Source organism: Crocuta crocuta, unplaced genomic scaffold (genome assembly GCF_008692635.1).
Source record: "Crocuta crocuta isolate KB4526 unplaced genomic scaffold, BGI_CrCroc_1.0 scaffold70, whole genome shotgun sequence".
NCBI classification, from domain to species: domain Eukaryota; kingdom Metazoa; phylum Chordata; class Mammalia; order Carnivora; family Hyaenidae; genus Crocuta; species Crocuta crocuta.
The window spans coordinates 6,801,375-6,814,868 of record NW_027528417.1 but is presented as its reverse complement, the minus strand read 5'-3'; the positions used below and the strand labels follow the sequence as shown (position 1 = coordinate 6,814,868).

The 13,494-nt window shown below is 39.7% G+C and overlaps 1 protein-coding gene across 1 annotated transcript in view; it reads left to right on the top strand.

Moving 5' to 3' along the window:
* The window catches only part of ULK4 (unc-51 like kinase 4), a 540,134-nt gene that overhangs the window by 199,288 nt on the left and 327,352 nt on the right, over positions 1-13,494 (top strand). The window contains exons 27-28 of the mRNA XM_077754339.1: positions 3,558-3,609; positions 3,707-3,851. Of these exons, the coding sequence (XP_077610465.1) occupies positions 3,558-3,609; positions 3,707-3,851 (197 nt within the window). The remainder of the gene's footprint in view (positions 1-3,557; positions 3,610-3,706; positions 3,852-13,494) is intronic.

Sequence of the window (13,494 nt, the reverse complement as noted above, 5' to 3'; positions counted from 1 at the left end):
AAAAATATTTTTAAAAAAGAAGTCCTTTCCTACTTTAATATCACAAAACTATGCTATTTTCCTTTAAAAGCTTTTCTTTTTAACTATTCTAACTTTAAGCCTCCTGAAATTATTTTTTTTTAGTATTCTCTGTTTTTTTTTTTTTTTTTACCAAATAGATAGTTAATTGTACCTCTACCCTTAAATGAATAGTCTACATGTTTTTCCACTGTTGCTAATACTATTGCTGTCCTTTGCCGAGTTACCATATGTGTCTGTTTCTAAGCTCTCAGTTATATTCCATGAACTTCTTTGTCTAGTTCTACACTTATACCACCTTGTTTCCCTTATAGGAAGCCTGGAAACTTCATAGGTTAAACCGTCTCTGCCCCACAATTTCTTGAAAATCCTCTGTTATTTTTGATTCTCCACGGTTGTTGAAATCGACCTCTGTGCTCTGGAGCTAAAATATAATGTGAAGACAGAGTTTGGTATAAAGAAGGAAGATAGTGTATTATTTTGCTGGGCAAAGGAGGCTGCAGGAGGCTAATGTCTCTAAGACTCCCTAGGTAAAAGGCTGAGGGTTTTTTTTTGGGGAAAATACAGGATCTGGGTGGTTTCAATAGGAATGTGGTATGTTGCTGCCAGCCGCCTTCATCATGTCTTCCTAGGTGGTCTCATGTCTAACATTGGCACGGCCATCCAAGTCTCATTATTAAGTATACATTGAGGTCAGCGAGATGTCAATATCAGCACTGAGTTCCTGGAACAAAGCATTCTACGGGAAAATAAATGAGGGGAAGGAAGAGGCTTCAAGAATGAGGAAGGGAAAAATTTCTTCAGAGTCAAGCCTTGCTGAAGCACCAGCATGTCTATCTTAATTTCCATCCATCTTTATGTTTCTATAGCATTGTCACTATTTTCCAAATACATTATAGAATCAATATGAGGAGTTAATGCAAACGTTCTTGGAATATTTATTTGCATTACATTGGAATTACGGGTTAATTTGCAGAGAGTTGACCTCTCGGAGTCTATTCATCAATGACTATGCATTACCTTTGTTTATGCCTTCTCTGATGTATAGATCTGAGTCTCCGACCTATATCATTTTTCTTCCCTCTGAAGAACTTTTTAAAACATTTCTTGCAAGGATGGTCTCCTGGCAGAAAATTTCATTTTTGTTTGTGTGAGAAAATTCTATTTCTCCTTTTACTTTTGAGGGATAATTTCACTCAGAATTGTAGCTTGGTGGTTTCTCTTAACACTTAGAATATTTCATTTCAGCATGATCCATCAGGTAAAATGAATTGAGAGAAGCACATCATTAGTGTCAGATTTGATGTGTATGTGGCCTGAAGCCAGATTGTGTTCCCTGTTGGCCATACTTGTGGTTTCAGAGGCTAAAATTCCCTCCAGGGTCCTAGTTTTTGTCTCTCCTAGTTTTTTGTTTGGGGTTTCCCTAATAACTCCTTCTGACATAAAACCTGCGTCTTGCAACTCTCTCAGTGGTAATCCATGTTACTGTATAAGAGCCCTGTTACTGTTGCAGTAAGGCATGCCCGGAGGGGAAACGTCCCACAGTCCCGTGGTTAGGATTCTTTTTGTGAGCCTCTGCATCTGGTTGTGACCTTCACAAGTGTTTTTCAGTTGTCCCTACGCCTGCATCTAGGGAAGACAAGGAGGCTGAGAGGGTGCTGGAGTTGGGCTTGTCTTTCCTACATTGGTTGGGTTCTGGTAAAACCCTCGTATAGGCTCTGGTACGATAGTGTCCTTTGTGTCCAGGCCTTTGTTAAGAAGAAGAGAATGTTCTGAGCATGTTTCAGAATGGTTCATTTTTGCCTCCCTCTGCTGGAAGCATGAGGGGTTTTTCTCCAATCTCCACCCTGGGAATCCAGTTTATTTCTCCTGGGTGTGTGGGGGCTCCGTAAGGCTGTACCCCAGGAATTTTTGCCCCCCAAGGTCAGGCCCCCAACAATTCCTCAGTTACCCTTCAGGTTTTGTGCCAGCTGCTGACTCCACTGGCCGTTTCTTCTCCTGTTAAGCTGCGATTCTGCTTGCCTGTCTCTTCAGGGGAGCGATTTGTTCTGTGACTTCAGTTCTTTGAGGTGTCTGAGGAGAGTTGTTGATCTTGTTTGGTTAGCATTTTCCTTGTCGTGAGGATGGTCGTGCCAGCTTTCAGGCTCTTTGCAGGAGTGTGTCCGTGGCTACTGTACCTACTGTAAATATTTTCTACATTTTTTTCTGTAAAAGTCATGATATCATAGATACCTTAGAATTTGATTGCTCTTGTAGATCGTATCTTAATTCTGTTATGTAACTGGTTGTCTTAGGCATGTAGGAATACTGTTGATGTTTGTCTGTCTGTCTGCTGTCTGATGATCTTGCTTTTTGACCGTGCTTAATTGTTTTTCAAACTTGAGTTGGACACTTATAATTTATTTCAGTCCCACTCCTCTTTTGATATATTCTCTTAAACCTTTAAGGTAGGTGTTGATCACGTTGATAGGTGTTAATAGTGAGAAATATTTGCTTCTTTTGCATGGTTGTTGCTTCTGACATAACTGGGAGTTTAGAGCAATCACAGTTCCTTAGTCTGTGCTTTGAGCGATGTGACATCACTTAATGGAAGAGGGTAAACAAAACATCTCTGGTTCTTAGGGTCCTTGTACCAATATCTGGATAGACTATTATATATAAACTTATAAGGTGGAGCTAGAACAGGTTAACACTGGTGGGTAACTACCCATGTGTAGATACCTTTACCCACATGGGGCTTTGTTTCAATGGTTTGAATAGCAAGATGGTATTGTGGGGCTGTGAACAGTTTCTACTGCCCTTTTATCAGTGTAGGGGGAATTAATGCTTATCCTAGGATCAGAAATAAATTGAGTTGTAAACAATGGGAATTTTGTTTATTGTCACCAAAATAGTTCATCCAAGGACAGAGTAGGCTTCCAGATTAGACTGCAGGAATGATTTGTCCTTTCTGCCTTATGTTGGGGGGAATTGATTTGTCATTTTGGATTTGGCTTCAAACCACATTTGGTTGTACTCTCAATAACTAGGAAATCCCAGAGGCGGTTTGTGTAGTGGATTTACATCTTTTGAATCTATTTCTAAAAATAACCAAGATTAACATGTCATAGCTCTTTGATGTATTTAATAAAACATGAGGATTGGGTGTCTCCTTTTCCCCCAATATTTTGATTGTGTAGTTTAAACTTGAGTAATGGTCACTAGCTTATATATATTCATTTGGTGGTTTAATGTCAACCTGTGCCAACCAGATTTTGGATTATGTACTAAGGTTCCTTTCATAGACTCCGAAGGTTTTGATAAATTACCGTTGTGATGATCAGAATGTCATTTTGACCTGAGGACTTATTCAGAGTTAAATGAGCTTGGAGGTTTATTAAATGTCATGTAGAGTTTAAATCTAGGACATAAATTTAGCTGTTGATATTCCCCCCTCTTTTGATTAGTGTTTCTGTCAATGCAAAAAGAACAGAGAGTAGTTAATACCAGTTTTGTGATTATAAACATTTGAACCAAGTCTTTTACATCTTTCCTTTAAGGTTGTTGATTATATCCTGCCACCCCTGGTCTCCTTGGTTCAGAGCCAAAATGGTAAGTGTGAGCCCATCACCGAGAATGCCAACAGGCACACATTCTGTTTTCCTTCTGTCTCCATGTGCTCACGTTCTTGGTGTTTCTTTGTTTCAAGTGGAGTGGAGGCTCTTCAGCTTGCGGTTGCTCTCAGAAACCACATCTCTCCTCGTGAACCAGGACGTTGGGGATGGCAAGAAAGAGGCAAATGTTGACTCTGACAGCAATCTGCTGGCTCTCATCAGAGATGTCTTACTTCCCCAGTAAGTCCCATGTGCTCCATTTGTGCAGATAAGTGTAGGATGTCCGGGATATTTCTGTCAAACTTGGTCCAGTGATGGGGTTGGGGTCTCGATGTCCTTATGTTTTTGTACCTATGCTTGTGCACTCGCAAAAAAGAAGTTTGGAAACAGAGGCACTGCGGACTACTGCCCCTCCAGGAACCCAGGAGAATCCATTTAGAGCCTCAGGTATTTTCCATAAGGCACATGACTCTGAGGTTATGCAGATTTAGAGGTGTTCATGGCCAGAGGGTAAGGTTTGTTATTCAAGGTCAACATTACAAGACTACTGGAATGTGGAATCAGGACGTTTCCTGACTCTACTCAGAAATCATAGAGCTGGAAAGAAATCTTCCTTTACCCCAAACTCTTGGAGTGGAAATTAAGTTTAGTTACAAATGGGATATTTCTGCGGGTTGGTGGTGCTAGAACAAGTAACGACTCTTAGTTAACAGACGGGTCCCTTTACCTTTCTCCTTCTACTCCATTGCTCACAGAGCAAACACGGTAGGACGATTACCGAGAAGACCCAAGGCAAACGTGCGAAACTCTAAAGTGACACCTTGTAATTGAGGCACGCTGGCGATTTTTCTCCCATGCTGTGAGTTTTATCAAACAAAAGTACAGGGATACCTCGTTTCATTATGCTTCGCTTTATTGTGCTTCACACGTGTTGCATCCTCCATAATGGAAGGTCCGTGGCAACCCAGTGTTGAGCAAGCCTGTTGGCACCATTTTTCCAACAGCCTTTGCTCACTTCGTGTCTCTGGGCCTCGTCTGGGTAATTCTCACAATGGTTCAAACTTGTTTATTACTGTATTTGTTTCAATCTGTGATCAGTGGTCATGACTTGCTGAAGGCTCAGGTGATGGTTAGCACTTGTTAGCAATCAAGTTTTATAAAATTATGTGAATTTTTTTAGACATAATGCTGTTACTGCACACTTAATAGACTATAGCATAGTGTAAACTAACTTTTATATGTGGTGGGAAACCAAAACGTTCATCTGACCTTTTTTTAAAAATTTTTTTTTATTAAAAATTTTTTGAAATGCTTGTTTATTTTTGAGAGGGGCAGGGGAGTGGTGGAGAGAGAGGGAGACAGAGAATCCGAAGCAGGCTCCAGGCTCTGAGCTGTCAGCACAGAGCCTGACTCGAGGCTTGAACCCACGAACTGCGAGATCATGACCTGAGCCAAAGTTGGACGCTTAACTGACTGAGCCGCCCAGGCGCCCCTCATTTGACTTATTTTTATTGCCGCATTTGCTTTGCTTTGGGGTCCTGGATTGGAACCCACTATGTCTCCAAGGTATACCTGGAGTTAAAGTTGAAAAACGTATGCCAGATATCACTATTAAGGAAAGCTTTACAGAATTCAAGATTGTATGTCACATATTGATGTTCCTCCCTGATCCTGGTGTCCTCTGGGGCCTGCGCTGCAGCCCGAGGTCAGCAGGTTTTCAGGAACGGCATTGTCACCAAATGCTCCCTTCGGTTTGTTCAACTTCTCCAGATCGCCGGTTCTCATTGAAGAAAACATTCATTTCCACAATATCTAGAAACTGAATCATTATATTTTGAAGCGCTTGAGCCCTCGTTGTTGGCTTAGGAAGGTACAGTTATGAAGCGTGTGGCCCGGTGTCTGAGCCTCCTCCTGGCTGCAGCGGCCTGTCTTGACTGCTTGGAGTTGGGTCTCTACTGGCTTGGTTTATCGAACCAGACTCTTGTTTCCTTTTATTCCTGCATTGCTGCACTTCGTCTCAGGGAGAAACCTGAGAATGAATATATACCATAACACACTTTTGATACTGGGGGGCTCAGTTGGTTGAGTGTATGACTTCAGCTCAGATCATGATCTCACAGTTCATGGGTTCAAACCCCACGTCAAATCTGGAGCCTGCTTCAGATTCTGTGTCTCCCTCTCTCTCTGTGCCTCCCCTGTTCACACTCTGTCTCTCTGTCTCTGTCTCTCTCTCAAAAATAAATAAATATTTTAAAAAATTAATAAAAAACCCACTTTTGATACCCAAAGTAAAAAAGTGGTTATCTATATGAAAAAAAATACACATTTTTTTTCTGTGGAGCTTTGTCAGCGAGAAACTTTCAGTAAAAGTATTTTTGGTTACATATGTTCTCTCTGAGTGTGTATATTCATACTTACATGGGTAAATAGAAGATTAGAACATTCTCTCATGGGATTAATGCATGCTTTCAGTGCTATCTTACACTGATACTTCTGAACTGTAGGTAATTATATGCATCTTTCTGACAAGAAAATACCTAAAAATATATTTGTGCAAAATGTGATGTCATTTGGATTTCTGCTATCTGACAGCTTATAGAGAAGCATTTTTCATCATAGGGACAGAGTTTTCTTTAAAGGACTTCACAGTTTACTGATAGCTGGTTAACATCCATGCAGATTAGAAATAAAATTTCTTCATATATGAAGTCCACTTTTGGAACAGTTCATAAAATAAAAAATGCTAACTCTGTAACTCTATGCTTTTGTTTGACTCATCTGAGCTGGAATAAATAATATGTCTTTCCTGTGACATGTATCTTTACCTTTTCCAGAGATGAGGGGTTACAGAGGAAAATACAAATGAAACCACATGGCAGTTGAGGAACAGAAGTAATGTAGAGGAGTTCAAGCTTTTACTAAGCAAATTGAAATCCACTTTGGATAATAATAGACAATTGGTCAGGACATGGTGTGGGATGTTTTCACGGCTTGTGGACTGAGTCTGATGTGAAGCATAGATCTTGGCTCTGCATTTCATGCTCTCAGCCTCAGTCTTTTCATCTGTAGAATGGGGACAGTAGTAACTAACTCAGAAGACAATTGTGGGAATTAAATGGGATACCTCTCGTAAAACCCTTAGTACAGTGTGTGGGGCATGGGACACCCTTGACAATAGTAGCACTACTACTATTGTTATTAGGTACATTATTAGGTCTCCTAGTAACCTTAAAATGAAGATTGTAATAGTACAGCATGGTGATAATAGTACATAGTTAAAACACGTGAAGTGGCTTTTGAAATATCGCCGTTTGTGCCTACTGGCATATATAGTGAAGGCTCAGGAAATGTTATGTAAGAACTTAAAAATGAAATAGAAGTAATGCATTTATTTAATTTGACTTTGGAAAATGAGAAGTCTTAGCAAGGAGTTTGGTCTTTGATGATAACTCTTGGTAATTGTAAGTTTAGATATGTGAATAATAGAAAATTTGTGTTCTTTATTGAGTAGGTAAATATATGCCTTAACTTCTGCCATTTGTGACAGCGTGCATGGTCCTAGAGGATATTATGCTAAGTGAAACAAGGCAGACCGAGAAGGACAACAAATGGTTTTACTTGATATGTGAAATCCAAAAAACACAAGCAAATGAACAAAGAAAACAAAAGCAGACTCATAGGAAATAAACTGTTGGTTACCTGAAGAGGTTGGGGAGGTGACAGATGGTGATAACTAGACTTATCACCGGGGTCATTTTTAATGTATAAAAATATTGAATTTCCATGGTGGATAACTGAAACTAATAACATATTGTATGTCACTTGTACTTCAATAAAAAAAAAAGAATTGTGAAGTTTCTAGGGTTTACAAGAGTGATGTGGCACCTATTTGATGTGGCAAATACACATATTAACATCGATACTTCTAACATTTTTAAAAATTTTAAATGTTTATTTCTTTAGAGAGAGTATAGCAGGGAGGGGCAGAGAGAGAGGGAGACACAGTATCCTAAGCAGGTGCCACTCTGTCAGCACAGATCCTGACCCAGAGCTCAAACTCACCAACTGTGAGATCATGACCTGAACTGAAATCAAAGGTTGAATGCTTAACTGACGGAGCCACCCAGGCGCCCCTTAGTGTTGATACTTTTAATTTCGTTAAAGTTTTAATCCCTCTTTGGCCTTAAATAATACTTTTGCTAAGGCCAAGAGGAAAGGCTTTTCATGAACACATACAGTAGGCTTCCTAAGCTTTTGAGTGAGACTTCACTCAAAAGTGTTATATTAAGACTATTTTATTTGCAAATAGTAACACACCAATTTGTTAAATAATTATGTGCTGCTATTAGGAGCTTGTGCTGGCATCAAATATAGTTGGATTCGGGGCTTTGAAGTGATGTCTACAGTCCTTTGTTTGTGTCTTTCTCGCCATCTTTCTGCTCTGCCTACAGAGTCCTGTGACTTTGTTCTCATAGAGGCTCTTTCTACTTGGTGGTTAAATGGCTCCTGGGCGGTGATCCTAGGGAAAGAGTGGCTGTCTTTTGTAATAGCTTTAACAAAATGTTCAGGGAGGACAATAATTTAATCTTGTTAAATACCATGTAATACCTGTGTTCCAGGTGCTTATCAGAACTACTGTGTGATATAAATGAAAACTCAGTTGTAAGAATAAATATCTTATTAAATATTAGTTATGGTTCTCAGAGAAATAGAACCAAGAGGAGGTGTGTGTATAGCTAAAGAGATTTACAATAAGGAGTTTGCTCCCATGACTGTGGAAGCTGAGAAATCCCGAGATCAGAAGTCAGCAAGCTGGAGACCCGTGAGACCCAGCTGATGGGGTAGTCTGTTTTGAGTCTGAAGGCCTGAGAATGAGGACAGCTGATTGGGGGTACATATCAGTCTGAAAACTGATAGGCTGAAGATTCAAGAAGAGCCGATATTTCAGGGCGCCTGGCCGGCTCAGTCTGTTAAGCGTCCACCTTCAGCTCAGGTCATATCTTGTGAGTTGTCAGTTCGAGCCCCATATCGGGCACTGTGCTGACAGCTTAGAGCCTGGAGCCTGACTCAGATTCTGTGTCTCCCTCTCTCTCCCCCTCCTCCACTTGTGCTCTGTCTTTCTCGGTCTCTCTGTCTCTCAAAAATAAATAAACGTTGGAACAATTAATTTAAAAGAGAAGAGCTGATGTTTCGAGTCCAAAGGCATCAAAAGAGCAGAGTCCCAGCTCAAGGCAGTAGGACAGAGGGGTTCCCTTTTACTCAGCCTTTTTGTTTTACTCAGGTCTTGAACTGATTGGATGAGGCCCACCCACATCAGGGAGGGCAATCTGCTTTACTTAGTGACTCAAATATTAATCTCATCCAGACAGACCCAGAATAATGTTTGACCAAATATCTGTGTGCTTGTGACCCAGTCAAATTAACACATAAAATTAACCATCGTTTCATCTATCATAAATATCAAGGATGGATTGCTTCCTATATAAATTAAAGAATTAAGAGAAAAGAATTGTTACCTCTTCACAGTGTATGTGCATTGCTTTCTGAAGAGATGAACTTTAGTTGTATTCGTTTAGGGCCTTTCCTCTGGAGAATTATAATACCATGGCTAGCGAGATGGTGTTTCATTTAGACTTTGAAGTCTAGATAGGATTGCAGAGAAAAGGTGAAATCTAGATAGGTATGCACAGGCAGGGGAGGCAGAGTAGTGAGAAGTCAACAGGCCAGCTTATTTCCAACAGATACCTGCATGTGGTACTTACATGACGTGAGCCGGGGAGGCAATAATTTTCTCCTAATCAGCTTCTCTATTCACGGGTACTAATTGAGGACATCTTACTGTAGAGCCTTACTTCTAGTTGCTGGGAATTAATAATGACAAGACAGCCACAGCTTTTATGGAACATGGAATGTCTGCGAGAGCCAAGTATGTCAGAAATTAATATTTCTTAACTTAACAAGTCTGTAAGCCCTGCACATAGAAGTGTTCACATAAGCATAACTCAAATGCTGAAGCCAGCTTCCTTTCACAGTGAGCCTGTGCAGTGCTCAGGAACCTGCCACAGAACATGTTCTTTCTGAAATGTTCTGTGTGTTCAGGACCCTTTAGCTTTTGAATTTCACAATTTCCCCATTTAACTGCCTAAAACTCAGTGTTTCTCAACATTTAATGACCTTAAGAAACTATTTCCGATGCCTTGTCTGTTAATATCTCTGAGAACTCCTTTGATCACAGTTTTGAAATCCCACTCAAGGGCATTTCTGTTAAGATCAAGAACAAGGAAAAGATGCTCACCATCAAAACTTGTATGTAACTTTTCATCATGAGTATTAATTACTGTAATAATACAGGAATATTAAGCTCTAATATTCTATTAGATGCATATTGCTGCGTAACAAATTACCACACGCTTAGTGACTTTAACCAGCATCTGCTTAGCTGTGTAGGTTGGAAGCCTGACATGGTGTGACTGGGTTCTGTTACAGTTCTCACGCCATGGAAGTCCGGTATCTATTGGTGTCTTTGCCTGGAGACTATGGGAGAAACCTGCTTCCCGGCTCGTTGAGGTGGTTGGCAGAATTCAATTTCTTAGTTTGCATTAGTTTTTTTTTTTTTTTTTTTTTTTTTTTTTTTTTACCAAACACTGACTGGCTTAAAACACCAAAAATTTATTCTTTAACAGTTTAGGAGGTCAGAAGTTCAAAGTCAAAGTCTCAGCAGCGTTGGTTCCTTTTGGAGGCTCTGAGGGAGAAACTGTGCCCCTCTTCTGGCTTGTGATGGCTGCCAGCAATCCTGGGTTTATAGTAGCATCCACTCCAGTCTCTGCCTGTCTTCTCATGGCTGCCTTTTCTGTGTCTGCCTTGAATTTGCCTCTGCTTTTCTCATATAAGGACATCTGTCACTATTTCTTTTTTTAAGTTTTTCTTTATTTTGAGACACAGAGCAAGTGGGTAAGGGGCAGAGAGAGAGGAAGAATCCCAAGCAGGTTCTGTGCCGTCAGCACAGAGCCCAATGCCAGGCTTGAACCCATGAACCACGAGATCACGACCTGAGCTGAAATCAAGGGTTGGACACCTAAATGACTGAGCCACCCAGGTGCCCCATGAGCCCCTTCCAAATAAAGTTGATTTCACAGGTTGTGCGGTTAGGACTTGAGCGTATTATTTGGGGCCATTATTCACCCTGGTACACAGTTGTAGGACCAAAGTCCTTATGTTCCCTTAGGTGCCCACATTTCCTTTCCCGGGGTCTCTCTATCTTTAACTCAGCAACACTTGTCAAACCTCCCTCATGCGTGCAACCTGAGTTCCTCTTCTGCAACTAGCTTGAGAAAACTCTGCGTGTTAAAGCAGGTGATGTTGGCCATTGGTACTCTGGGTCTTGTGATTAGAAAATACCCATAAGCAAATCTTGGTCCCCCCACACTTGGTGTGTGGACCCTCACTTCCTGCCTCCCCTTCATTCCTTCAGTTTCTCCTCCTCTGAGGTAGCTGGAATGCCGCTAATGCAGCTTGAGTTTTCTGTATGATTCATGAGGAAAAGGTTTTCCAGGGAAGAGAAATAACCATATGTACTTGGAAAATTACTGTGATTTCCTTCATCTGAAAGACAAGATTTAATTTGGAAGTGTAATGCAGAAGAGGCAGTATTTAGTAGAACCTGAATCCAGAATGACTTCATCCATTAAAATGGGCATCTCTCAGAAGTTGAATATCCAATGAACTCATAGTATTAAAAGCCATCTTCTCTTGACTGAATGATTTTTTTCTGAGACTTGCTGCATAAGGTGTGGGCATTTCTCCTTCAGTATTTAACCATAAATGGGACTAGATCCTTCACTCAGGAAAGGCACCATTGCACTTCTTGGGGAAGAAGAAGTTTTAATATTCATACAAAGGTAAATAATGTCGTATGTACTACCTTGTGTGATTGTGCATACAGGTTTAAAGCCCTTCCTTTCATCCACCCTCCTTTTTTCTTTCTTTCTCTCTCTTTCTTTCTTAGTTAATTCATTCAATAAATATGTATTGAGTGACTTTGACGTGCCAGGCACTGGGGATGCTGTGTGGTCAAGACTGAATCCCTGCCCCTCGGTGCAATTACGTTCTAGTGGTTGAGACAAAGAAGTAGACATATAACTATGTAATGTGATTTCAGTTAATTGTGAGCACTGTATAGAAAAATAAAACATAAAACAGTGTTAGAGGATAGAGAATGAAAGTAAGGGGAATGAGGAAGGGGTTGCTTTAGGTAGGATAGTCAGGGTAGGCTGTAAGCAAGGCAGCAAGCCCTGGGGAAAAAGTCTGGGATTTGCCTTTGCTAGGCTGGAACTACTTTGCTAATGAGTATTTTAGTTTTCATATTTTCTTGTAGCTTTGTGTGTTTTGAAAAGAGATCATGCTGATATAAATGTGCTTACAGTGTTTTTATGGCAGTATGACATTTAGCATTTCTCTCCTGGGGAAAATGAGTACTGCCTTTCTTCTTTATAATTCTCTTGTGACTTGTGCAATCACCAGGGCCATAATGACTTCATAAATTATTAAGCCTTTGTTTTTTAGAATCTCAGAAAAGACTATATTCCTTAGAAATTAGAATTGTATTTTCTTTTAGAAATTGGAATTTATAAGTGGATTCCATTAGTGGCAATACACCATGGAGCTGTTTATCTGGCTTTGAAATAATATCCAGGAAAAGTCATGAGTTTGACTACCTGGTTTATATGCTGTTTGCTTAAAGAACATCCAGATGGTTCTGTATTGCGTTTTTGTCTCCCTTAACCACAAATATCCTATGTTAAAATAGACATGGACTTGGCCATTTCTGATGGGAATCAGAATAGATTGGGTATTTCAGTTTTAGCTTTTCCTTAATTTTATTTTGCAGATAAAATTTAAATCACAAATATTCTTGCAGCAGATAGAAGCATCATAAACTTCTACTTTGTTCCTTTTTACTTAAGCCTTTGCTGTTTTGAGTGTGTACCTAATCAGTGCACTTAGGTATAGTGATCCCCTCCTCCCGCCCAGGATACAACCTATGGGAATCTAAATTGGGGTAATTTTGGAGTTAAAGTAAGGGTAAATGTTCTTATATCCCTCTGACTTGGGATAATTTTAATGCTCCAGTTTTTTGGATGATATTTTGTTAGGTTTGAGTGTTGCTTTATTGAAGTCTTTTTTTTTTTTTTTGGCCTTTCAAATCTTTGTAATAAAAATTTGCTGTTGATTTTATTAAAGAAATCCAGAAGAGATTAGGGTTTATTATATAAAATTATTTTGTAACATTTTGAGGTCATACCTGTTTTTCTTTCATTTAAAACACATATAAAAATATACATATGTACATGTGTGTGTGTTTGTATGCCATTTGTATGTTTCTCCATCCACTTATTTATCCATTTAACTTCTGATACACTTAAGTATCTGTGCATCCATGCAAGATAATGGAATATCATGTAGAACGTGGGTCACATAAAAATCACCAGACTGAAAAGTTCTCAAGGTATCAATTCTTTATTTGATTTATACCCTCTCTTAGTTCATAAAATTTTGGACTCAAGATATCACCTAGTCAACCTTTGGATGAAACTATACAGAAAATGCCAAAGAGTAGATTATCTGCTGTTTTCTCACAGTGGTCTAGTTGGGGGGGGTTCCTCAGACTGCTCGAAAGGCAGATTTTACCTCCACGGCTTTGCTGTTTGGTAGCCTTCTCTTGAGCTAACCTCACACATCTCTTTCCTGTAAGCCCTAACTGTTGAATTCATCTTGCATTCTGTTAGATACAACTTTTCACACACTGCTTTCCTCATATCTTTCCCTTGTTCAAAAACCTTTACATTGTAGAAACTAATATTAATAGCACTTACTTAGCCATTCA